Raw genomic sequence first — 27,463 nt, 5'->3', positions numbered from 1 at the left:
TGGGGTAGTTATGACCCAGTACTGCTTATTCTCCACAGAAGTCAAAAGTATTAAAAAAATCTTTTCTTTACAGTGTTTAACTTTTTACAGACATTTCTTCTGAGAAGATCTCCTTTTAGTGACTCAGCATTTTAAAGGCAGACAGGTGTGGGGATCGCGCTTACCTGGGAGGGTCTGCTTTCTTTTGTGTTCCCTATGCCATGAGCCCTTTGTTCTTTTATTTGCTGCTCTTGATTTTAGACATACAGTATCAGAGTGGTTATATAATCCATATAGCCACTGGCATTTTTGATCATGTCTACGATTATGAACAGATGGAGGCAACACTGGATATAAATAAATGTAAAAAAAATAAACAATTTTAATTCAATAGGGAAAAAACCCTTTTACTTTTTATTTGTTTATAGTCTTAACCATTATCCCTTAATGATCCCATGCATCCACTGAATAGCACTTTGGATTAGTCATGGTGGCTGTTAAAGCATTGGTAATATTGTTTCTTAGGCGTGTTTGTTATTCAGAAAAGTCACACGCACCCTCAAAGTCTGGCAACAATTTTTTTGTTTTGCTTTTTAGATTTGAAGACAATTTTTACGTTGTCTAACTTTATTACAAATGTGTAATTGTAACATACGAATACATGTTACGTGTGAAACGTAGGAAAAATCTCGAAAGGCAACAAAATCCAGGAAGCATTTGTTGCTATACCTGTTGCAGGTAAATCCCAGGGTAAAGGGTGTGTGTGTGTGTGTGTGTGTTCGCTGAACGTGTTTACTCCTCCCTTTAATCTCAGCGGTGTGTAACGTCGAGCTAGCTAGAATACTAAAGAGTGTTTCCTGTTTCAGATTTCAAAATAAATCACAAGCGTGCAAAAGTTGTGACCTGAGGAGCTCGGAAAGAAGGGAAACGTTTCGCTACAGGAAATAAAATATATCATTATATTTCACGTTGATGAAACTTTGCGCTGAAGTAATTTTGCCATATTTGTGCGAGTATTCGCAGATCAAGTATTATTTTTTCTTTCACATGATCACGATCGTGCTTTTACGTTGACGGCAAAGCTGGTCCTATTCTGGCCGCTTACTAGCTCCTTCCATCTGGCTTCTTTAAATTGTGTGGAGGATGGTGAGGGGAGGGGAGGTGAAGATTTCATTCCTTGCTGAGTTCTTTGTACCGAGCTGCGTGCGCTTCATGTGGTACTAGCAGGAACAGAGGTCAGGTCTCAAGCCGGGCGCTCAAGGAGCAATAGGAGACCTATTAAAAGTTTTAGATGATCGAGAGTGCCCAGTGTAGGTCACCGGCTGGTCCAGGGCAAGGTGGGATTTTTCTCCGGATGAGAGGCACCAGGGGACCCGAGCGCCGGGGATATCCAGGGTGCCGGTGATAGTGCGCATCCACCGGGAGCAGCGGTGGGCGGCAGGCGGACGTGCTCAGGGCGCGTTCCGTCCCCTACTCATGACAAAGCGGGTGAGGAACTCGGGAGCAAGTTTCCCCCGGGAGTCAAAATGATCACGTCGTTTTTCCCCTTGAAGAAACTGCGGCGAAATGGCAAATATCTCCTGTTCGGTGCGATCCTGCTGGCGGGATTGGTGGCCGTGTACCACGAGATGGTTGCTGCAAAAGAATGGAGGAGTGATATGAGTAAGTTTATGGTTTATGATTTCCAGTACGCGCACTGCTACTCACAGAGTGTCACTCAAACCTTTGCTGATGCACCATTCAGACGGAGTTTCTATTTATGATAATTATGCAGTAGCGATAGCAAGTGAACATGCGCATGCGGGAGGGAGGGGGGGGAGAGAAATATAGCCGAACAAAAGTAAAAAGGTTTGGACTGTATTACGCATTTGAGCGTGCATGATATAAGCTATTTGTCACGTATCACACATTTCCATGGCACTGTGGTGTTGAACAGTCCACATCATTTACAAAAATAAGGAAACACAAACATGAAATACTGCTAAGGCCACTGTAAAAATGAGTCATCACCAAAAACAATGTATGGAGTTGTTTGGTGACATTTTTTATTATGTGAAGTTGGAAGTCAGAAAACGAAGTCGCAAAAGATTTGTTTATTTGCATGAAAGATTTGAATGCATGTGCATTTTAAACACGTTTTCACATCTAACATCTGCTTTAGCTTTCATGATGTTGGATGCATTTCCTCAGGAAACTTGAGCCTTCAGCAGGTGAAACAGCAGGTTGATTTAGGGAAAGAAAGACAGTAAGAAGGGGGTTGGGGAGGTCAGGAGGTCACATAGTAGGTTTACACTCAGAAGGAAATCTAGTCTCACACTGGGTAACCAGATTTCCTGCTTTCTACCCTCACACGTTGCCTTACCGTCTGTCGCAGCACACATACACACACACACAGCACAAAACAGATGAAAGGAAACAACAGTGGGGTTGTTGAGAGAAACAGAAACATATGACACGCTCAGTCTGAGCACAGCATCAGCATGTAAACACATGCCTAGATCTACATTAGAGGGCTCGCCTATATGTGCACACATTCCTGGGCTGAAGCCCCCCGGCCACAGTGGGGCTTCTATTGAGAGAAGGACTCCACAAAGCTCTTCAAACAGAGCTGTATTAAAATCCTAACATGGATAAATAATTGGCAGGTGCAGTTAAGCACATGACTTCAGTTGCAAGTGGTCAGTATGAGGTTTCTTTCCCCCCCCCTTTTTTACACAGTTCATAAGACAAGACAGACGTTTTTAAAAATGTTGTAACTTGATTGTTATAACATACATGTACATGACTTTGAGTGAACAAAATGTGTCATGGCTCACATAAAAAAAGCCCAAAACACATAATTCAAGTCAGTCTGTTACATAATTACAAGAGAAAGAACCAACAGCAATTAAAAATGATATTTATTAAGAGTTTTTAGAACCTTGTATTGAGGGTCAAAATGAGGTCCACTATGGGGATGTTGTGCCTATTCGTGATGCCATGTGGCTGCTGTTTTAAAGTATGCTTGTTGAGTGATTTGCATGGCTCGCCAGCAGCTTGAATTGCACTTTTGGAGCTATGCAGAAATGTCTTCTTCATGTGGAATTCACTGAGGTTTAAAATGTGCTATCCTAGAGTACACTTTGTGGGTCAGAGCAGCACTTTATATCTTTAATGGGTCATAATCTGTTCACACACACTTTCATTAAGAACGACTTCTCACAAGTCCAATTTCTTTTTACCCTAAATGCGGTTTACGACTCCCCCACAACTCTGGTTTTTTTCTACCTTTTGGGAAAATATAATCACCCAAGTTCCGTTTTATTTCCCACCTTTTTAAGAATGCATGCCCGATCTACACCTGCAATTAATGTATTCTCCCCCCTCACCCATCACCACTGCATTTGTGAAATTTGCTTTTGCAGTTTTTGCAGAGATCACCTTGGTGGAGAAACGTGCATCAAGGTGAATTAAAGGAAGTGCGTAAGTCATCAGGAAACTTCACATGCAGATCTTTTATTTGTGCAGCAGGTTACTCACTCACTCAGGTTAATCACCTTTAAACTAGACAAACAGGACTTGAGATGTGCAGTTTTTATGGGACGGGCTTTTTTTTCTGAGATCATATGAGCACTACAACTAACAACGTAGATAATGTTTGCTGCAGTAAAGCAGTTAATAACTGGCCCAGCAGAATAAAGATGGCCATTGTGTGCATGACTTATAATTCCATGCAATGGACACGTGGCCTAGATTTTTAATAACCCTTTGGTAAAAGTCGAGAACTAGTAGTTAAACTCATAATGTGCAATTTATTATCCAATTAATTTGGTTGACATCTACACACACAGAAAAAAAATTGTGATGCAGACAAAGATCCAATGGCCACATGCAAGGTCAAGTGACTTATTTAATTAAATAGCTTGAAGAGCATAGGCCTCAGTTAAGGCTTCTAGTCCAGCTTTGTGTGATATATATCTGTAAGCGAAAACAAAACAATATCTTTAAAAATGGCATTTTTCCACACAGCAGGAGCCCTTATTGGGAAATACTACAAAATTGTTTGATTTATGCATTGTATGCTTGGACTGGGGAAGAAGTGCTGTGTGATAATGCAAATTGTGGCATCAATCCAATACCAAGTGAACACAGTACTGCCGATACCAATACCGACACTGATATTTTTAACTTCTAAAGACAGCTTGTGTAAGGGGGAGCAGTGTGTCATGATTTATAAGACGAATCATCGTCACTTGCCGAATTCTGAACACATTTTAATGAGCCCCTAAATCACTGTGATTTTTACTGTCCACAATAATTTAACACAACAGCACACACATTTCAGATTTTCATGTATTTTGAAACTGGGTTGGTTTTTGGGGTTTGTTTGTGTTTTGAGACCCGGAATGTGAATGTGCCCCTAAAGTAAATATTGGTACTTTTTGAGATTTGAATGGCACTTTACTTTTTGCAAGAGGCTACAAATAAAATAGACATGACAGTCAACACAAAAAGGTTCCTCTTTCATCGTGCATGTGGGAGGTATATTTTTCGTTTCCCAAAAAATTATTAACACAATTCAGTGGGCTGCATATTGAACTTAGAGGCTAGACACATAGTATCGATCCTGTCGTGCTAGTATTGATCCAATACCAATACCAGGGTTAGTATCGATATTTAGATCGATCTGTCCACCTGTCCAACTTTATATGGAAGCCCCTTTGCGGGAGTACAAAGACATGACCTCACAGCCACTTTGGTAGCTACCATTTGGCTTTATTATTCTGTAAAACTACGCCACAAAGGTCCTTATAAAAACCTTTCTGAGGCACGTTTTTAGAAATGTTACCAGGAAAAAAAAAATCTTTGTCATAAAATCCAAGATGTCAGGCACAAGTGGATCAAAGACATTCTGTTGGATTTCCTCTGTGAAAATTGTGCACGTTGTTCAAAGGTTTCAAGCTTTCTTATTTGAGGTAAATACACAATATAGACAAAAGTACTGGGGCACTTACACATTACACCTACAGTAGCTGTTCAGCCATGCAAACACATTCTACGTACGAAGCTCGTGGCACAGATTTTATTTGCTGATGTTAATGCCAGAGGAGCTTTGATACTCAGCAGTTAATGAGTCAGCAAAGCGTCGGTGGCTCTATACACCTCGGTGATCCCATTCTGTAAGTTTATGTAGTCTGCTACTTCATGGTTGAGTTTCTGTGGTTCTTAAACACTTCCACTTTGCAGCAATACCACTCACAGCTGATGGTGGAAGATCTGAGAGGTAAAACATGTCATAAGCTGAGTTGGGGCAGTGGAGGCATCTTATTACAAGACCAAGCTTAAATTCACTGAGCACTAGAAAGGCCTACTGTATCACAAATGTTTGCAAAAGGCAGAAAGCATAGCTGGATGCTTGGTTTTATACACATGTAGTAATGGGACTAAAAACCCTGAATTAAAAGATTAAAAGATGTGACCCAGAGGTCAAGAAACATCCATCTCAAGATATGACTTCCTGATCTTTGATCTTTGATCCATACTCATCGACACACACCATCTCCACCTTGGAGACGCTGTCCCAGGCTATTGTTGCCGCCACCTTCACTTCTTGATCTGCCTTTGTCTATGGTTTACAGAAAGTGAACCGTATGCTGAGCTTAATTGGGATCAGGAGATATATTTGGCAACTTGGGGACATTGCAACACTTTACAGAAACTCTTTGTTTGCTTATAGGATTTTGGTTTTTATATATTGTGCATTCAGGGCATCTATCAGGAGACAAATCATCTCGTGTGCAAAGGTACTACTTTCAGTAAACCATAACTGCTCAGTTACCACGTTTGGTTGATTCCAGTTTTCTGCATAGTTAACATAGAACACAGCGTTACACCTCCGCTTGTTTCCACTTTTTTTTAAAACAACTGCAAGTAAGCTTTCATGCTTTTTGAGGCTTACCAGCGGTTTGTCTCTTGTGGTGAGTTGTCTGAGGCTTTGGTAATGAAGGTTTTTTTTCCTCTTTGCAAAGAAAAATGTACGCCTACATCCTGGAAATTTACCTCTCATTTTCAGAGCCAGTTCCACTTCAGTTAAAAAGGCAACGTTTAACTCTCGGTGTATGAGTTCAAGCTGAAACAACACAGAAGCTCAAGAAATATTATGCATCCATTTGACACATTGCTTTTAAAACTTGCTGTATAAAAATCTATGCATCTCACAAACAGTTTAAAAAAAAATCCTGTTGTAAACCTTCTTAACACTAAAACTTCAAGCACATAATCCAAAGAATACTGTGGACACTTAATTTGCATGCTAAAGCATGCAAATGAAGCTTTTTTTTTTAAATGTTGTAAATGATATATTTGATTATATTCTGTTTTGCATGTTATCACACAGCCTCTCCCTTTTATTCAACACTTTAACTAAATGTCTGTTAGCAACATTTTTTTGACAGAATAAGAAGAGTAGGACTGCTAAACTGGTATGTTGTGTCCAAAGTGGACAGAAAAAAAAACACTAAAACAGCAACAATGTGACAAGAGATTTAAAAAAAAAAAATTGTTTTCCTGCCATATATGGACGCAGAAAGCTAGTGAAACCCTGCTGCATCCTTCTTATCACCTGAAGTGTCCACCCTGACAGTAAATTTCGCAATACATTCCACGGAAAGTAGAAAAAAACATGACAGGGAAGGTTTAGTAAGAAGAGGAGAGGAGTGCACATAGAGATGAAAAGTACTCCACTGTTGCTTTCCTTATCCACGGCTCTAGAATTACTTGTGCTGCTAAAATTGGAACGTATGTCACAAGGGTGTGTGTTAGGAGATCTCCACCCTGGCGATAATGACAGACCATCACTGCAGTAACTCCAGTTCACTGCTGACACCACATGGTCGTAAAAAAAGAAAAGAAAGACAGACAAATAGGTCCTGTTTTAAAATACACCCTGTCCTGTAATTTGAAGGATGATGGAAGAAGTCAGCAGGAATAATATTTGAGCATCTGCTCTGCCAGAGCGCCAGAGATGTTTGCCTTTTTTTTTTTTTTTTTTTTTTTTTTTTTTTTTTTTTTTTTTGGCCTGTCCCGTTTGGCTCTTTTGCCATCAGAATTGTTGTCTAAAGGCAAAGAAAGATGCCCAACGGATTTACTTTACCAAACTGACCATCCCAGCCTTGCCGTAATGGTCCATTTGATTCACCTTTTATTGTTTATTTTATTTTCACTTACTGAATACGGGACAGACTTGACTGGGGGAAAGAAGGGGAGAAAGAAAGAGGGAAAGAGAAACAGCTGAGAAGAGGGACGGGGGAGAAGGGCAAAAGACAAAAACCAACCGAACGGGCAGAGAAAAAAAATGCATATATCAATCACCTGGATCACCTGCTGAGAAAGAAAAAAGAAAGCAAGCAGAAGAGAACAAGAGTAATAGAATAAACAACATCACAATGATATATGGGAATATGACAGTAAATACTAAATGTTAAACATTATTGTGCAGCACATAAGATCAACAGAACACAGTGTGCTTTGAGGTAGGAGCCAAAAAGGGTGTAGTTTGTGGGTGTGATCACCCGTGTGTACACCTGTGAGCATGGACGCGCTTGTTTTTTGTTTTTTTAAAAGGTTCCTTCATGTAATAATCTGCTAGAGGGTGTGGGGGGGCCACAGCCCCGTCCTCCAGGGCGTGAAGCAGGTGTGGAGGAGATCAAAACTCCAGACATCCAGAGGCCCCCAGAACACAAGAGACCAAGGAAGACCAACAGAGGGGCAGCTGGGCCACTGTCCCGGAAAGAGCTGAGGAGAGTCCCAGATGAGGGCTCACTCAGCAGCTGCGGAGCAGAAGCCAGGGGGAGTTGCAGTGACGCGCCCGTGAGCTCCGCCGGCAGCCAGCTGCGCCTGAGTGACCGAGCCCCAGGCCGAGAGGCCGGGGGCACCCCACCTCCGAAGTGGCCCGAGCGAGCCCCAGGCTCCAGGCCCCGATAAGCGGCCGCCAAGGAGTGAGCCGGTGTGTACCTGGACGCCCATCCCCGGACACAAAGAACCACCAACGCACCGATGTCTGAGGGGGTCCGCCACTGGCAGGGGAAGTGGTGGTAGGGGGAGATAGACCTCCAAACCTTGGAGGGCCTGAGATGTCCCCAGAGAGGTGGCGCCTGACACCCAACCTGACATATAGACACAGACATACAGGCACACACAGATACAAACATCCATTCCCACCCTCATGCTCTCATATGCACTTACTCCACACTCAACCAACGTGGAGACAGACATAAAGAGACGTTGTACACACGATCACACTCCCCAAGCGTACTCTACAAACCGGGTCTAGGTGCCCTCGCCCCTGGAGGGGGGAACTGCACCCAGACCCAGGTGGTGTTTCCCTTTTCCCTGCGGTGGGGGGAGGCAGACTGCCCCGACTCCGCAGCAGCAGGAAGGCTCCACACTCCAGACCGCAGTCGGACGGCCAACTCCTCCTCCTAGCCCCCCTGCTCCAGCAGGTCGCAGAGAACGGGGGTGAGAGAAGACTCCAAACCTCCCTCCACCCGCTCATTGTAATGTTGATGCATGTGTGTTCTAAAAGAAAGACAGACAAATAGGTCCTGTTTTAAAATACACCCTGTCCTGTAATTTGAAGGATGATGGAAGAAGTCAGCAGGAATAATATTTGAGCATCTGCTCTGCCAGAGCGCCAGAGATGTTTGCCAACGCGGGAGCCCTATGCCATAGCAGCTCTTTGAAGCCTGTCACTGAGATGAGCTATGTTCAGGGACTATGAGCAGTGAGTCTCTGCTTAGACACCGGGCCTGATTGTTGTGTGCAATGCATGGGCAGAGTTTATCATTTATGCATGGACGTGTAGCGTGCCTACCGCTCCTCACATGCAACCCAGATAGAGTTTCTTTTATGTCACAAGTTGTAAGAAGCAGATTGGGATTTTTTTGTTTAGAATGCATTTTGATTGGATGTGCACCTACTGGGGAAGCCTCAAGTCGCTTTAAAATAACAACTTTCACAGAGATGATGTGACCATGTTGACTATTGTCTTCACCTATATCCTCAGGTCCAATTACTGACGCTGACCACGTCAGCTGGAGGAGAGACGTGTTTGAAAATAGGGTAAGGATGGCACCCGAGAGTGTTTGTTTTTTCAGAAAGGAAACCAAAACTAAACCAAGTTTAATATTTGTTTTTACAGGCAAAAAAGGACCATCAGCCAAACACTGTTGGGGACAGCAGTGCTTGGGTCTCCAGTTATGCTCCACAACCTTGGAAACCAGAGGTGTGTGCGCTTGCCCATACCTAGTGGCCCAGTGGCCTCCCTCAGTCCCTCCGTTTATAGTGTGACTCCATTTCAGAAGCTTCCCTGCTTTGTGTTAATGTTTCGAATATTTCATGTCAGGTGTAACCGGTTCCTGTTTATGTTTTTGTTTTGAGCCAGTGTTGCCTATTTCAACAGCAGTATTGCATGATTAAACAGACAGACCTGGCAAACAGGGCATCAGAGATTCTATTATAGATACACAGTTTACAAATCATCCACAATAACAAATCAGGAACAAAAAAGGTGCGGTTTCTAACAAATTTAAGAGCATTCACACTGACCAAGGGTACATTTTTCTTCTTTATTATCAACTTAATGTCTCACTGGTAATCGGGGGGTTGGCCACATATTTTAAAGTGTTTTTCTCACTTCTATTGTCACTCTGGGGACAAACATTTGGAAAATATCACAAGGGTTGAGACAGCACAGGCGAGGAACATAGGAGGATAAGAGGAAACCAGCCTAAGCAGATATTGAAATGTAAAAAACAACCAACAGAAAAGTCTGCAGACATGCATAGATTGCTACATAGCTGCACCCTTTTAAGACGTCAAGGATTTACACACAATTTACAGCACAATATTAGTATACATCTTCTTTGGGTCCTGATCAGGTGCACTGATAAAGAGCAAGAACAAAAGTTGCAGAAATCATGCAAAGAGAAAAACAAAAAAAGAACCTTAATTTTCAGTTTTGTAGATGAAATGCAAATACTAACCACTGCATATAAAATATATTTATCCATAAAACATTTTTTGTTAGTTTTGATGAAATACCTGTAATTTTATTCCATCTAACTATGACTTACTTTCCTGTTAATTTGCTGAAATCTTTCTTGATAAACTGACTCACTTTGGGGTTTTTAATGTACAGTCAAGTGAAAGGAAAGCCACATGTACCCAACAACAAACAAGTGTCACGTATCTGCTTTGAGAAAAAAACCCTTTTGATATCAATGTCTTTATTAGTTCTACAGTCAGTATTCCTCAGTTTTACATGATTTTGTGCACACTGTATGCCCCTGTAGTAGATTTGTCTATAGTTTTGTGTTTTTTGTCAAGGAAGAGGTTGATAAGTTTTTTACAAAATGTTATTATTGAGTTATAAGTAATATTGCTGTGAAAAACGATGTAAAACTAGGCTAATGTCTCGGAGAATTAACAAAGCTCAAAAATGCTTTGATGAAGCGCCACACGTAGCAGGCTAGTTATTGAAAAATAGAGTTTTAGCAGAAGCAAATTGAGCTTTACAACAAAAGGGCTCCTTAAACTCACCGCCTTTTGATTTTGAGTAAGAATCTCCTTAAATGATTACAAGCTACACTCTCAGTCATCATTTTACGGCATTTTGTGTAAACTTGTGAGCTTCAGTCATGCTAATATTTAACTAACTAGCCTGACCACTACTGAAATCTGATGAGCTGCTTGGCTACATTTGGCTCCGATCTGCACTGTTATGTCCCTTTGGCGAAACCAACACACACTCACTCACACACTCAAACACACACGCACACACAGATCAGATAACATGGCCTCTTTGGCAGATATCACAGAGGTATATGTTTACAGGACATCTGTGCATCTACTGAAACTCAGCTGCTTCTTCATTTACGTGTTCGTGTTCCAGTGTTTCTTATTGACTTTCACTGAGCATTTGAACTGCAAATGAGAAAAGTGATTTAGACTGTTGCTCCAACTTCTGTGCCTTTAAATACAGTAAACATACAAGTTCTGTGTTAAAGTCACTGTCACTCTCCTGTGTTGCAGTATAAGGGACAGGCCAATCTGCATGTGTTTGAGGACTGGTGTGGCAGTTCAACGGCCGATCTTCGCAAAAACCTGCATTACCCGCTTTACCCTCATGTGAGTCAAAATGCCCAACTTCTCAGTTGTCACAGTCAAATGTAAACCTTCACTGAGTCAGACAATCTTAAACTAGATTTGACAAACCTCAGAAGAGGAAACATTCACAAGAGCACAAGCACAGTTTACAAGGAATCATTAAACACGTTGGCGAAAAAAACCCATTTCTTAATAAAACTCGTTTTATTAATGGTTAGAATATGGTTATTCATTAATCTTGCTTAACTGATGATTTACATTTTTAGCCACTGTGGCCATTGTGTGACCAAATATATGAAAACCAAATAGCATTCCAGCCAGGCTAAAAATGGTAATTTGCAAAAACTGTACTAGGATGCTAACATGCCAAATGTAACAGGTAAACATAGTAAACATTATTCCTGCTATATATAATTATGTTAGTACTGAGTCCTTTCTCATTGTCATATTATACTGGTTTTGCAGAAAACTGCCCAGTATGTGTGATGTTATATTCCTAGTAAAACTTCATTAAAAAAAAGTTTTTTTATTTCTTTCACGTTTTATGTGTAAAAGTATAAAAGTAGTAGAAGCATAGGCAGAAGATTGTCACCAGAGAATACCACCAAACTCAGATAACCCATAGATATCACCTCCTCTTGCATGTAAGTATTTGTGGTTGGATGTGAAAGAAGACACTCGTGCACACACTCTCACACACGCACAGTTGGTTTTACTCAGTGGTACATTATACGTCTTCATGCCAGATTTTCACGTTCCTGAGTTCACGCCATGGTTCAGATACCTCGGAACTCGGGAGTAATGTCAATCTCAGGTTAGTGCATTACAGGAAAAGCGACATTCGGGACTCACTAGCACACCAGAGCAATACTTTTCATGCTTAAAAACATGTCTGCTGCACGTTCATGCAGAGTCTAGTCAGTACTAAGTGATTTAATAAGTCACAGATACACAGCAGTGGCAGTACAAATGAAGTTTTACAGTTTTACTACTGGATTTTACTACTTGGATTGTTAACTTGGGGTTGGTTAGGCTGTTCCGACTCTGACTGGTCTGAGTGTTAAAACCGAGGTAAGGAAGCGTTCCAGATTCAAAGTCGACTGGGAACTCAGAAATTCTGACTTATTCGGGAATGCACCATCACTTTGACATCAAATCATGGCTGATTTTCTTTGTCTTTCATTACTCCTTTAGTCCAGAACCACAGTGGAGAAGCTGGCCGTCTCTCCTCAGTGGACCAACTATGGGCTCAGAATATTTGGCTATCTTCATCCACATACTGATGGTACTTTTTCACTTTGTGTATTTTCAGCATGTAATACGTGTATGTTATGCTATACAGACTCAGTCTGTCTCTTCATTCCTTTATCTCATTTCCTCTTCTTTTGTCTCAGGAGATTTTGTGTTTGCTGTGAGCTCTGACGACAACTCTGAATTCTGGCTGAGCACAGATGACTCTCCCCTTAATTTGAAGTTAATTGCGTGGGTTGGAATGGTATGCATTTTATTATCTCAAGTGTTCCGGGGTAAATTTCTCATACTAGTCTTTGTAACATTTCCTTCAGTGTTTAATTTTCATTTCCTAGACGGGAAAAGAATGGACGGCCCCGGGTGAGTTTGAGAAGTATTCCAGTCAGACCTCCAGACCAGTTTGGTGAGTGAAGTTGGGAACGTACTTACATTGGTTGGTTTGACATCTTACACAAACAGTTCAAACTGATAAGAGTCTCAAAAGCATTACCACCAACTGCCAGGGTTTATCATTTAACAAATAACGAACAAATGCTTTGAACTTGTGGAACTGACCTAACTGGAGAACAAGAACAAGGCTTATCTAACACTGGTAAAGCATCGTTAGCAGTCAAAGACTTACGCTACTTTCTTTCCCCCCATCTGGTACCCTTACTGTTTTCCTGGGTGTCCTCATTCTTTCTCCTTATATTAACAAAGCAGTTCCCTCATAATAACAACTTTCTGTGTATGGAGCTTTTTAAAACACAGTTACTCGTGAGCACTAAAGCATCCAGCCTGATGGGCTGAGGAGAGACAATGTTGAAGGCTACAAGGTCAGAATCGTGGTATTTTCTGGACACACAAAAAAGAAAACGATTGTGAACAGTCATAGGGCCCTGACGTGCTGAAATATGTCTCAACAATTCTTCTATATTAAGCAGGTTCAAAGCTATGCAAATTTTAAAATTAAAAGAAGGTAATTCTTTAGTGATTTCAGGTCTGGGGTCATATGTTCCTATTTCCATGTATGTGTAAGGACCCTGGGCTCTGCACTCAGAACAAGTTGAAGTCAACCTGACGATAAGAACCTGCATATAGAGCGTTAGAGTAGTCTAACCTGTCTGACATGAATATATTAACCAATTTGTCAGAGTCAGTTTTTAATAAATATTTTGCATGTTGCAGTGGGGAAGTAGCAGTTAGGGATTTGTTTGTGTACTGATTTTTCTGTGTATATTAAATGAGGCAGAAAGGTGAAATTTCAGCTCTTTCAAGTCACAAATATTTCTTTAAATTTAAAAAACTTTACAAGTTGTACTTGTTGTACTTGAGGATAAGAAATTAGGTTTGAGGCATCAAACCTGTTTCAAAAGCACAAATGACTCTTCTTAACAGTTGAATTATAATTAATGGCATGCTGGAAAGCACACCCTTTTACACCCTGTGCGTATAAAATTAGTTGCTTTATTAAAGCAGTTTAGTGAGTTGCCATAGGAGTGGCGTGTATGCTCGTGCCAAGATATACAGAACCGGCCTAAATCCACATTAATGCAAATATTTAAATAATGTTAATGTCTACTCATAGTTTTATATATATATATATATATATATATATATATATATATATAAGGGTTTATGTATCAGGATAATAAAAAAAATGATCTGGACCTCATCTGCTCTTAAAAGGTAAATACAACCTGAGATTAAAAAAACAGCACATGACATGTGTCATTATTTATTTAAGAAAGGTTCATCCAAGGGTACAGGAAGATGGTATAAACTTCCACATTTTTCCTTTAATTTCCAATAAATAATTATTGAACATGTGTAACTTCTGTTTTTCATCTGAGGTTGTAATTACCTAATTTTAAGACCTATTAAGGACAGTATGGTTTTATTATGTCCTGATATGTAAAAACATTACCATGATTGTATATATTGAAGTCTTAAATAATTTATTATGTAGATTCAGCAAATAAGGGTTTGAGATTATCTTTGGGTAAGTAGTTTATATTGTCTTTTTTATGACTATAACATGATACTGAGTACCTTTACTGTCTGACAGGCTGTCTGCTCAGAGGAGATACTTTTTTGAAGTTATTCACAAGCAAAACGACGAAGGGACTGACCACGTGGAGGTGGCAGTAAGTAGCTGGATCCCTCTCTGTTTTCTTATCTCATTCCTTGTTTCCAAACTCCCGCGCCGAGTATGCGCTCTTGTATTATGTGAGTAATAAAGTGGAAAAGATGTGCAGTTTTTAAAGTTTGTTTTGTTTTCACACAGTGGCTGCAATTGGACTATAGCAGTCTGTTTAAGGTTATTGACTCCAAGTACATCTCCCTCTATACTAGTGAGTACACACATCATGCCTCAAAATATATCCCTCAGAATGAATGTTCATGAGTCTAGATCGCAATGAAACATTTGCCTTTTATTCTGCATAGATGCTAAAAAGCACAGTAAGTAAAAAGCTTGTATCTTCTTCTGACGCTCCGTGTCTTCAGATGAGTCAGCACTGTCAATGAATGATGTCGCCCACATACCACAGACAGCTGCAAGCCACCGGCAAACCCCCACAAAGCAGCGCAGTGCTGATGCAGATATGTTAATTGAAGACCGTCGAGATTCATTCTACAAAGGTCAGCTACGTCGCTCGATTGTTTCAACACAAAGCAGATACATCAGCTGTCTGTTTCCTACCATCCCGGATGCAAGTACTGTGCAAGTTATTTCCTCTTACTGAATGCACAAAGTAATCTCGCCTCTTATCTGTTTCGCTTTTTTGCAGTGCGCATGTTAAACAGCAAGTACCTACAAGGTGTTCTGCCTGACTGCTCATATAACCCCTCTTACACAATCAAAGACTTCCCTTTGCTTCGTTATCAAGGACTGCAGTTTGTACGTATCTGTTGTACTGATAATTTGTTTACGTCACTTACACTACTTTTCTGATATTTAATCACCTTATACCATTATTCTCAGAAGGTTACAGGTGCATTTTTAAAATCTTTTGTTTGTTCAAGAGATAAAGAAAGGCATGCCAGCAAGAAACGCTGGGAAGCTTTTTCAATCTTTTATGGCTTTTATGTCAGTCTTCTAATGGTATCCCTGGTATACTGAGTTATGCTATCTATTTGAGGCCTTTAAATTGCACCCACATTCTTAATGTCTTCCGAGGACCATATAAAATAAATTAGTGCTAATTGCATCCATTAGGAAGAAAAAAAAAACAGTAAAATAGCTTGAGATTTTTCTCGTATTGATTTTACTACTGTTGCTGAAGTCGAGTTATTTGCAGTGACTTCCTGGAATCTCTAATGGTTGCCTCCAGGACGTCATTTACTGGCCAAGAAATAGTCTTCAATGTCTCTTTCACGCTTCAGCTGAAATGCGTTAGTGAGATTTGGAAGAGCTCTAAAGTAGATGTTTTTTAATCTTTAAAGAAAGCCACTGGTAGCTTTACCTTCTCTTTGTTTCCAGTCTGCTGAGTTAAGCCTCTAATTGTACCTTCATATTTACCAAATAGATTTTTATCCAACTTTCAATACAAAGGACAATAATTACATACCTCAAAATATTCAACTTTTTTCAATAAGATGTCATATATTTTACACCATGTCATTTCATTTCATATCCTCAGGTCCACTTGTCCTACATCTACCCCAATGACTACACTCGACTAACACACATGGAGACGCAGACCAGCTGTTTCTACTCTGAGAGCTCTTACTACCTAAAGAGGTGAGCTAATTGTTACAAATACGTTTACTGTCCCACTCAACTCAACTTAAGTTGATGTTAAATCCAGAGAAATCCAAGTTCATGTTATTCTCAAATGGCAAAGAATTGTTATCTACGTCTCCTAAGATTAATTTGATCTATATGTATATTTTTCACATGTTTGTACAGGATATTGTATTTGTTTAAAATGTTATATACTTATGTGGTACATGTATTTTGACTTTTGTTGTCATGATGTCTCTCTTGGAAATGAGATTTTTAATCTCAATGGGATTTTCTACCTGGATAAATAAAGGACTAATAACAATAATGCTGGAAAAGTGTGAACTATAATTAGTTTTAGAGTATCACCAAGCAAGGCTGCTATAACTTCCGTCCTTTTTTCTTTTTTTAAATGTCATATCTAGGTTCGGCTTCTCTAGATACATGAGATTTGACCGTCCAGCTACAGAGGAAAAAGTAAATCCAGACAGAGGTATTTTGCCCTTGTTTTTCCCCATAAGCAAACATAAGCTGCTTGCGGTTTCAGTCCATTTAACTGTCCTTTTTTTATATCTGGTGTATATTAGATTTTAATTTCCAGATGAGGAATTTTAACCAGGAGGACAATGACTTTCATAAAAAAGAAATGGAAACCAAGCCTGCTCATGAGGATAAAGCCCATTATCAAGACTATGGAGATGATTATGATGATTATGTACAAAAACGTAGGCGCAAACTCTTCTCCTTGGTTGTCCCAAAATCAAACAACACATTGGGCAACTCTTCAGGACTGCACAGAGGCGAGTTGGGGAAGAGGGAACATAAAGAAAATTTGTCTCAGCCCCAGTCAGTGCTAAAGCAAGGCTTAAAACATAACCTGCAACTGAATCAGACAAAGTTACAAAAAGAGGAGGGGCAAATTGTAAAAGCAGAACAGCAGAAAAGCAGAAAACGAGTAAAAAGAAAAAGGGTAAAAGCAGCTCAGAGACCAGGACAGAATAATCTACCAATACTGGGTAATAAAAAAGACCTTAAAGCAAACCAGCAACCAGTTGTCCAATCAGAGCAACTTGGCTCTAAACAGGATCAAATCCAGAAATTTGGTAAAACGAATAATACCGAAATCCAGCGACTCAACAACTCACAGCCTGAAAAACCACCAGTGGCCAAGCAGCGGAGGTTTGTAACCAAACAGAAGGAACTTCAGCTGCCAAACAGCAAGCGTTTTACCCCTCCCAAAAGAGATTTCAACCACCCATTAAAAAGATCAAATCAAAGGGACTTGGATGGCAAAAAAAGCCCCAATGATAAGGATATGGAACTGACTATGCCACAACAACAAGATTTAGAAAACAGCATTGTTAGAGGTAAGAAGATTGCTAAAGGGAATATTGACAAAAGGTGGTCAGATAGGAAAGAAGGGGAGGAAGATGAGCTCTCCAACAGGGCTGAGAAAAGGAAAGACACCACAGAGGGTGAGAAACGCTACTTCTGGGAAAGACAAGAAGACTTTGAAGGTACTGATGATGAAGATCTTACACCTGCACCAGTTTTTGACACTCAAGTCAACTGGAACCAGACCTTCCATGTCAACCACCTGGATCTTCAGGCCCAGCGTTCAGATTGGATCGACCTGCAGTGCAACATTTCTGGAAACTTGTTGCTTCACTCCAATGATGCTTTGCCAATAGTCAAGATGTTCATGGACCAACTGAATAAAAAGCATCATGGGTAAGTTGTGCATCTAGTGATGTGTGTGTGTGGAAAATGTTAATCTGATTGGATTTTGCTATATCCTCTAGAATTTGTTAAAATAAGTATTTTAGGTGATTTTAACTCTTCTCATCTTGAAAGTCAGTGGTTAATTTATGTATACCTCCTCAGGTAAAGTGTTTTTATTTTTTTTTAAATTGCTTCATTTGCTACTATATTTTTAAAGCTATAACTTGCCTAAATACTTTGAGCTGCTTTCATATGATTAGCTGCTTAGATGTATGCGTTAACCAGCAGTTGGACAGGGCTATGTAATAACGTGGCTGTTGATTGTAGTATGCAAAAATATTACACTGACAAGAGCCACTTTGTAGCAACATGAGAACTTTTGCTACTTTTTTAGTAGTTATTTTATACTTGGTGTAGTAAATTAAGTTTTTCAGATTAATTGTAACAAGTCAACGTATGATATAAGACTCTTATTGTAAGCTCATGCCATTTTCAATTAGGTGATAAAATATTCAAAAACCTTTGTACTTCCTTTACAGCACATTGCACTTTTATTTTTGTGGTTGCTCTTGCAGGCGGTTTAAGTTGGTACGTGTGGTTAACATGGTGAAGCGTGTGGATGACTTCCAGGGCAGCCGCTACCTTCTTGAACTGGAACTGAAAGATGTGAATGGCCAGCTGCTGCGTGTATCACACTACATCTATGCTCTGGTAACCAATAGCTGGTCCAACGGCTGGGACTCAGACTTCCAACAGTCAAAATCTAAGACTTTGCTCTGCAACCCGGTGGGCTTCCGCTGGAATCCTGTTGCCATGGTCCACTTCATAGTGCCAGGTACTGTACACCTGACACTTACTTGGTGATTGCACATAAAATCAGCCAAATCTAAAAAAAAGTTCCCACACCTGCTCAAAATCAACTGATTTACATGTTCATTTTCTTGTTTGTTAATATTTCATTTTTCAAAGATAGAAGTTCTTACAGCCTGACAGTGTCATATTAAAAAACATGGTGAGATGTAAGTGGACCTTTTTAGAGGAAAAAGAAAACCCTTCAGTGGGATTAAATAATGGCTCCATGTCTCTAAACTATGCAGAAATAAAGGATAATCTCTCTGAGACAAGGTCCTTAACGGTAAAATGTAAAACTCTTATCACCTGAAGACAGAAATTGAATCACATTATGAATTCAGCATAATATAATATTAATGTAAATTTGGCAGTAATGCATTAATACTGGTATGTAAAGCACATAACAGAGCTTCCCTTTATTAATGCAGTTTAACTGTCGAGCACCGCATGGGCATGGCAAGCTTGTTATTATACTGTCTGTGGGAATGACCTGTGTTCCCTTTGAGAATTAATAGCTTTAAAAAAAATGCAAAGGTCAAAACACCTCTGCCAGATAAAAGATAGAGATAAGTCACTTATCTGTCATATAATTGGCCTGTATGTCTTTTTCAGTAAAAAACCAGGCTAGATGGGTGCAACAGCTGATTACTGACATGGAGGAACTGTTCAAAATAACTGGAGATAGTAACTTCAACCTCATAATCACTGACTACAAAAGCACTGACATGGATGTGAGGAAGGCTCTTGAGAAGTCCTCACTGCCCAGGTTTGTGTTTGTGAGTTAATTTTACAGGCAATACAAGCCTATTGCAAACTATTCATGGTGTAACTGAGCTGTATGTATGCTTGTGGAAATGATCAGGTACCAGTATGTGAAGATGGATGGGAACTTTGAGCGCTCTGCTGGTCTGCAAGCAGGTATCGACCTGATAACTGTGAGTACTGCGGCATCACTCGGCAAGGAAGCATAACAGTGTACCGATAGATGTCAATAGTAAATTTCATGAATTTAATGTTTCCCATCTCGCTGTTCCTTAGGATGACCACAGCATCGTGTTTCTTTGCGACCTCCACATCCACTTCCCTCCTTCAATCATTGATACCATCAGGATGCACTGTGTAGAGGGATACATGGCCTTTGCTCCCATTGTCATGAGGCTGGGCTGTGGTAATACACCTTTAGAGGCCAGAGGTGGGAAATGGGACCAGATTCACTTCCTTTTGTTTTTTATTTTTTTAGCCACTAAAATGACAAGTATTTATGTCTTGGGCTATGTGATTGTCTGTGTTGTAGGTTACTGGGAGATCAATGGCTTTGGCTTGCTGGGTATCTATAAGTCAGATCTTGACACAGTGGGAGGTATGAACACCAAGGAATTTACTGATCGCTGGGGAGGAGAAGACTGGGAGCTTCTCGACAGGTTTGTCTCACACTTTCTATCTTTTCTAAATGGATAGATATGTTTAGAGTTTTTCCATCCATTTCATCCATTGAAAGAAATTAGATAGCAATACTTGGAAGCAATACACCTTCCAAGTAAGACGCAGACTGGTTAAAAGGTTGCTGGTAAAGGCAAAGAACAGATGGACATACTCTCAAAAAAATCTTGATTTATTAGTGCAAGGGTTTTTTTCAGCCAATCATGATTTGTGTCTAAGAAATGACAACAAAGCATGTTGGAGCTCTTAATTGGCGAAAAATCGTTTCTTTCCTGTTTGTGATCCAGGTTGAGTAAGCACTCTTCCTCTTGTTTTCTCATCTAGAATCCTTGAGGCAGGTCTGGAAGTGGAGAGGATCTACTTGAGGAACTTTTTCCACCACTATCACTCCAAACGTGGCATGTGGAACCGGCGAATGTCAACAAGTCCCAGGTGACCTTGTCACCTGCATTTGCACAATGACATCACCACGGTTACAACCAAGGCAACGTGAGCACTTTAAAGCCGGAGGGTGATTCCTGCTATGTAATGGTAATACCTGCTGACGGTTAGAGAGTAGCACATGAGCCGGTGCTGTATTTGCTCACTCAGGCTTTGGGAAGCAGGTGGCAGCACTGAAGGTCATTGCTTAGGAGATACTACTGATATGCTCAGAGTTTATTTCATTGAATATGCTGTGGACTCCAAAGAGGGTACTGGCTACTGAGTGCCAGTGACTATAAAATTCAATGTATGAGGATACCGCCGTGCACAATGATGCTGACCAAGATCATGATCTGCACTACTGGCAGGAAGAACATTTCCTAATCTGAAGACAAAGCTGGATTCCATATATGTAAGCTCACAAGTGTCCCTTATTATAAACATCACTCTTGCACATAGGTCTTAACTAGTGGGAGGGGGAGGGGGGGAGGGGGGATTTTATTTTATTTGTGTCCCAAAATTTCTTTTTACTGTAGATTGTTTATATGATAAAAACACAGCCTTACTTGTCTTGTTGTAAATTAGAGAAAGCATTTTATTTATTGAATAAATATTTGTGGTGTTCTTTTTTCCCCCTTTTATATTTAATGCTAGAAATGTTGAACTTACCTCAGTGCTCTTCCCTGTTTGTTCTCATTATGTTTAAGTGTCCTTACTCTGCTGTGACTCGAAGTAATGAGAACTGTTTTACAGGCAAATCCAAAAAAGCTGAAAATAATAAGTTAATGTTAAAGTGATGTTTAATTGTAGCATTAAGTTGTTTTTAAGGAAACAAAAAATAATGGCTTTAATTTAGACAGATTTGTTTTTGTCAATGCACAGGCAATTAATGACCATATCATATCCACTGTGGAAGTACATTTTCCACTTTTGCCAGTTCTCCTTACACTGCCACTAACCAAAAATAACCAAAATAACCTTTAATCATAGCATTAAGTCCTGTGTTTGATGGTCCCTTTGCTCTACTTTTTCATCTATGGATCATGCTTCTCCTTAGGTTGTCATTTCTGACAGCAGAGAAATTCCTCAAAATGTGATTAATGAGTGAAAATTCTTGTCGCTTTGTCGCATTGTTATGTTGTTAGTTAATGTTGGAGTAATGGCAGCATTTTCTCATTAACATTCCATGTCAGCAAATGAGTTGTCTTTTAGCGTAACCTGTAAAAATGACTGACAGGTGCTGAACTCTTTCACTTGTCATTCAGGGCAATGAAGACAGAAGACGAGTTGAAAGTGACATTTATAATTTATAACACTGCTAAGAGTAGTGTGTTGTGTTTGTTTTTTGTTTTTTCCTTTTACGAGCATTGCCTCTTTCTAAATTTGGTTTGTGAGTTTGCTGGAATAATGGATACTTCCCCCTTTCCTCCTTTACACTCCTTCACATGACTTAAAGTGCTCTTGGTTTACTTTTAAAACTGTCTTTATGCTGGGAATAGGTTCTCCATTAATGTTCTGAAGCGTTTTCTCTCAGGGACAGGTTATTCCATGTTACGCTGCCTTGACAAATCTGGCAAATAAAGTCCTCTTAAATGTGTTCGTTTGATTACCGTGTTGTTTTACATAGCTGATATATACTGAGGTATACTGTGGACTTGTACCTCAGTTGAGCACTCAAAGAACTTTTTACTGGAAGCTTGATTCACCCAGTCACACTTATTCATATAGCACTTTTATCTGCCTAAGAGTTTTCCTAACATTCCCACACACACTCATATAGGTGCATCAGAATAGTCTCTGAGTTTAGTGTCTTGCCAAAGGATACTTCAACATGTAGGCTGTAGAAATTTGGGATCAAACCATCAACTTTCCAACTAGAAGATAAACTGCTCTGCCTCTTCAGCCACAACTGCCCCAGGATGCAAGTAATGAACTGAGACAACCTTTAATTAAAAAAAAGAGAGGTATTCTAGTTATTGATTAAATTACCTTTGGAGAGAAACAAGCTTTATAGGTGCATCATCACTGTTTTCCTCCTTGGTACATCTCTGCACATTTTCACAATAATCTAATTGGTAAGTAGTAATTATTCTTAAACTCATTCAGATAAACTTGAAAGACATTTGTGTTCCTGCCGGTCGGCAATCTTATCAGCCAATCTAATGAATTTAGGCATAGTTAACTAGCTGAAGTTAAAACCTGGTGAAGGATGGGATGTGTTCATCTACACAAAATTTCCATCTCTATCTCTAGGGTTTACAGACAATGGTATGAAAAATATAAACTATCCAGTGAACAGTAGTTCTCTAGGTGGAAATCCCTTCTTGATGTCAGAGGTGACATGAGAATAGTCAGGGTGCGTCGATCTGATAGGTAGGCAAATGTAGCTCAAATAACCACTCATCACAACCAAGGTATGCAGAAAACATGTCCTGCTTTTTTTTCCTCAAAGGCACAACATGTCAAACCTTAAAACAGCAGAAGACTGCAACGGGTGTCACTTCCTATCAATTCGAAACAGGAAACTGTGGCTACAGTTGACACAGGCGGATCAAAATTAGACAACAGAAGACTATAAAAACATTACCTGGTCTGACAAGTCGTAATTTAATTCATGCACGAATTAAATCCTGCCTTGTATCAACAGTTCAGGCTGCTGTAGGTGGTGTGATGTTATGGGAGTTCTTTTCTTACCACACTTTGGGCCCCTTTTTATCATCTAAGCATTGTTTAAATGCCACAGCCTACCTGAGTATTGTTGCTAATAATGTCCATCCTTTATGACCACACTTTACCAATCTTCTGCTTATTTCAATCAGAATAGAATATCATGTTACATGATATTTGTACATGACAATGAGTTCACTGTACTCAAATCAAATTCAAATTCAAATTTTATTTGTCACAAACACAGTCATACACAGTACGATATGCAGTGAAATGCTTAGACAACTGCTTGTGACCTAAAATAAAAGACTATGAATAGGATAGGAAATAAATAGGGTACTGTCGTTGCTACTGTCACCAAATTTCAGTCCAACAGAGCACCTTTGGGGTATTCGCATTATGGATATACAGCTGACAAATCTGCAGAAACTTTGGGCCAAAATCTCTGATTTGGGCATTAGGTACATATCTATACATACATCCTGATTCTTGTAAAAGTAAAAATAGAGACTAGCAGGCCAGTTTCTGTGATTTTCTTATTCTTGAGGCTAGACTGATATTTCTGGGTTATGGCAGATTATTTCATAGCTCATATAGACAGAAGCTGTACTATTGTAGTGCATATAGGCCACTGTTATACTAAATGAAATAACTTCACGCAGTAAAAATAGCATTGTCAGTCATACACAAATTCTTTCCATCACCCTTAGAGTCCTTAAAGGCTGCTGACTCCATCCACAACACCCTTGATTATTCAACCCCCTGTCTTGCTGACAGTGTTTGACGCTAGTTCAAGGACAAGTATCAGTATGTGTGACAATATTTGCTGTTTTTAACCGGAGAGGAATTCATTCCATAGAAGAAGAAAGGCTAAGTATATCCTTGCTCTAAATATCTCAGGTGGCACTGCAAGTTTATGGCATTCCTTAGTGGAGACAGAAGAAATACAGCTCCATTACCGTGTACAAGGACAATGCCAAGCAATGTAAATCTGCTACACTCACAAATGAAATACAGTATTATCACCATATGATAATATGCCTAAAATCTAAGTCCAACCAATCCAGTTGTCCATGGAGTATATCTTATTGTAATGGTCAAGCTCTGAACTTCATCGCGTATTAGTCTCCACTAGTAATTTATGAATTCATTTACTTTTAGGTTTGTAATTTTCACTTTTTGACTATCCCATTTTATTTTTGACTCATTTTAGTTTGATTTTATAAATGTTATGTTAAATTTTGGTTAATTTTTTTTCACTTTCAATTAAAGTTCTTTCATTAAATCTTCCTCCATCCATCCTGCAGCGTCAGCACATGAAGGAATTTGTTCACTGGGCCCCACCAGCAGCATTCAATTCAATTCAATTCAATTTTATTTATATAGCACCAAATCACAACAAAAGTCGCCTCAAGGCGCTTCATAGATACAGAGAAAAACCCAACAATCATATGACCCCCTATGAGCAAGCACTTTGGCGACAGTGGGAAGGAAAAACTCCCTTTTAACAGGAAGGAACCAGGCTCAGGGAGGGGCGGCCATCTGCTGCGACCGGTTGGGGTGAGAGAAGGAAGACAGGATAAAAGACATGCTGTGGAAGAGAGACAGAGGTTAATAACAGATATGATTCAATGCAGAGAGGTCTATTAATACATAGTGAGTGAGAAAGGTGACTGGAAAGGAAAAACTCAATGCATCATGGGAATCCCCCGGCAGCCTAAGTCTATTGCAGCATAACTAAGGGAGGATTCAGGATCACCTGGTCCAGCCCTAACTATATGCTTTAGCAAAAAGGAAAGTTTTAAGCCTAATCTTGAAAGTAGAGATAGTGTCTGTCTCCCGAATCCAAACTGGAAGCTGGTTCCACAGAAGAGGGGCCTGAAAACTGAAGGCTCTCCCTCCCATTCTACTTTTAAATACTCTAGCATCAAACATCTTCTTCCTGCCCTGCATACCAGACATGGCCTCCACATTTTTACGCCAGTCACCCACCTCCATCGTCAGCTCCTAAAGTAAAGCCGCATTCAGACCATCAGATTCTGCAGTTTTATTTGGCTGCTTATTTGAATGTACCTAGATACCAATTATGTGTGTTGCTAGAGCAAACCTTCTCTTGTTTGATGTCTTCTTTCTTTACAGACTTGAGATTGGCCCTCAGATCCATGGAGCCCTTAGTTTTCGATCCAAACAGAGCTTTCAACATCTCATCTGCTGACACTCTCACCTTCCTGAGAGCTGGTTTCTTAAACTTTCCTCCAAGGTCCTGTACCTTTAGCTTCAACTTGTTGATCTAGCAATAGAGGGAAAAGCTTTATTGGTGGCTTATTGTTAAAGGAGGGGGGGGGGGGGGGGGGGGGGGAAGCGTGTCAACATATTTTAGTTTAACTAGGTGTATTATGATGTTTGCTGAGCTCATACATCTCTGTAGTTCTTGAGAACCTTTGCTTCACAGTCATAGCGATCCTCGTCCACCACATGAATCTTTTCATGAATCTCCTTACAGACTTTCTACACAGAAAAAAATAAGTTTCAATTCATGACACTTAATGGGCTTTAAAAACATTGTCAAGCCCATATGCTTACTCAGAGTATCATAAGCTCACACCTGCAGATCATCAATGTTTAACCCTCTGAGCTGCAGCGGTGGAAGCTTCTCCCTCAGGTATCGAACCTTCGCTTCCTCATTTGCAGTTTTCTCTGCCTCCAAGTCTTCCGTTGCACGAGTCAGGAGAAGGATCTCGAAAAAGTCAAAGAGGTTTTCATTTGTGTCATCTGGTTATCGCTTATAATTTTAATATTGGTTGTTATAGGAAAGAACATTCTAATAATGACATTCTATTTATTATATATTCAGGAGTTATTATGGCTCGTGCATTTTTTGCCAAATTATTTACCTTTAGTGATAGCTTGCGTGACGCAGAAATCTTGCATTTAGGCTGGAAACAATACAAATCTTACATATTATTGATGACTTGAAATGCCACATTGCTTAATTAAGTGCCTAATTCCTTTAAAACAGCAACAGGATGGAAAATTTTCTATCTGCAGTTATCGCAGTTATCTAAAATAGGTACCCTTAACAAACACAAGAGCGTATCTGGTATTCTGACATCACTTATAAGCTCATCAACCATTTAAATGATTACCTTTTTTTTTCTATAATGAGAAACTAAATGTCAGATCATATCAAATAAAACTGACATAAATATTTCACAATGACACTGAAATTATTTCTTTTTTCTGCTGCATGAAAGTATACAGTCTGCAAATATAAAAACACATTCTTGACAGGTTAGAAATATAAGACTTAATTTAATAATCATATGATAATATAAAAATATAAATACCTTCGCCTCTCCCTTGGGGGCAATGGATGATGTACAGGGAGTGCAGAATTATTAGGCAAGTTGTATTTTTGAGGAATAATTTTATTATTGAACAACAACCATGTTCTCAATGAACCCAAAAAACTCATTAATATCAAAGCTGAATGTTTTTGGAAGTAGTTTTTAGTTTGTTTTTAGTTGTAGCTATTTTAGGGGGATATCTGTGTGTGCAGGTGACTATTACTGTGCATAATTATTAGGCAACTTAACAAAAAACAAATATATACCCATTTCAATTATTTATTTTTACCAGTGAAACCAATATAACATCTCCACATTCACAAATATACATTTCTGATTTTGGATTTTGCACGTGTTTTGGATTTTGCATGTGTTTTGAATTTTGTACGTGTTTTGGATTTTGCACGTGTTTTGGAGTTTGCACGTGTTTTGGAGTTTGCACGTGTTTTGGATTTTGCACGTGTTTTGGATTTTGTATGTGTTTTGAATTTTGTACGTGTTTTGAATTTTGTACGTGTTTTGAATTTTGTACGTGTTTTGGAGTTTGCATGTGTTTTGGAGTTCGCACGTGTTTTGGATTTTGCACGTGTTTTGTATTTTGTACGTGTTTTGGATTTTGTACGTGTTTTGGAGCTTGTACGTGTCTTGGATTTTGTACGTGTTTTGGATTTTGCATGTGTTTTGGAGTTTGCATGTGTTTTGGATTTTGTATGTGTTGAGGAGTTTGTGCGTGCTATTTGGAATTTGTAAGTGTTTTGGAGTTTATACATGCTTTGTCTCTAGGGGCCACCGTACAAAGCACCTGCAACAGTGCAACAGTTTCTTGTTGAGATGTTTGGAGGACTACGGTTCAGGCAGTAGGCTACTTCTAGTTTAGGTCTTTTGTTGGGTTTTCCTGATTATTAGGAAAGCCTCCTCCTATTATAGGTTT

The 27,463-nt window shown here is 39.6% G+C and overlaps 2 protein-coding genes across 2 annotated transcripts; one reads left to right on the top strand and one right to left on the bottom strand.

The window, feature by feature from the left end:
* The first annotated feature begins 1,136 nt into the window (after positions 1-1,136).
* Positions 1,137-22,115, top strand: b4galnt3b (beta-1,4-N-acetyl-galactosaminyl transferase 3b). Its single transcript, XM_076885768.1, has 20 exons — positions 1,137-1,641; positions 9,023-9,078; positions 9,158-9,241; positions 11,050-11,145; positions 12,319-12,409; positions 12,519-12,619; positions 12,711-12,778; positions 14,423-14,501; positions 14,642-14,708; positions 14,863-14,997; positions 15,147-15,256; positions 15,999-16,099; positions 16,507-16,574; positions 16,669-17,812; positions 18,379-18,638; positions 19,268-19,421; positions 19,518-19,590; positions 19,694-19,847; positions 19,950-20,076; positions 20,420-22,115. Exons 1-20 carry the CDS (start codon positions 1,506-1,508, stop codon positions 20,529-20,531), a joined length of 3,216 nt encoding a protein of 1,071 aa, XP_076741883.1. The 5' UTR covers positions 1,137-1,505; the 3' UTR covers positions 20,532-22,115.
* A 2,415-nt stretch (positions 22,116-24,530) lies between these two features.
* tnni1c (troponin I, skeletal, slow c) lies at positions 24,531-26,116 on the bottom strand. The gene is made up of 5 exons (XM_076887111.1): positions 26,080-26,116; positions 25,791-25,957; positions 25,604-25,693; positions 25,293-25,475; positions 24,531-24,776 (listed from the first exon to the last, which is right to left on the bottom strand). The coding sequence occupies exons 1-5, from the start codon at positions 26,114-26,116 to the stop codon at positions 24,690-24,692; spliced, it is 564 nt and encodes a 187-aa protein (XP_076743226.1). The 3' UTR covers positions 24,531-24,689.
* Between the last annotated feature and the right edge of the window lie 1,347 nt (positions 26,117-27,463).

The sequence above is a fragment of the Maylandia zebra genome, linkage group LG7 (assembly GCF_041146795.1).
Source record: "Maylandia zebra isolate NMK-2024a linkage group LG7, Mzebra_GT3a, whole genome shotgun sequence".
Classification (NCBI taxonomy): domain Eukaryota; kingdom Metazoa; phylum Chordata; class Actinopteri; order Cichliformes; family Cichlidae; genus Maylandia; species Maylandia zebra.
This window is presented reverse-complemented; position numbering and strand designations above follow the sequence as displayed.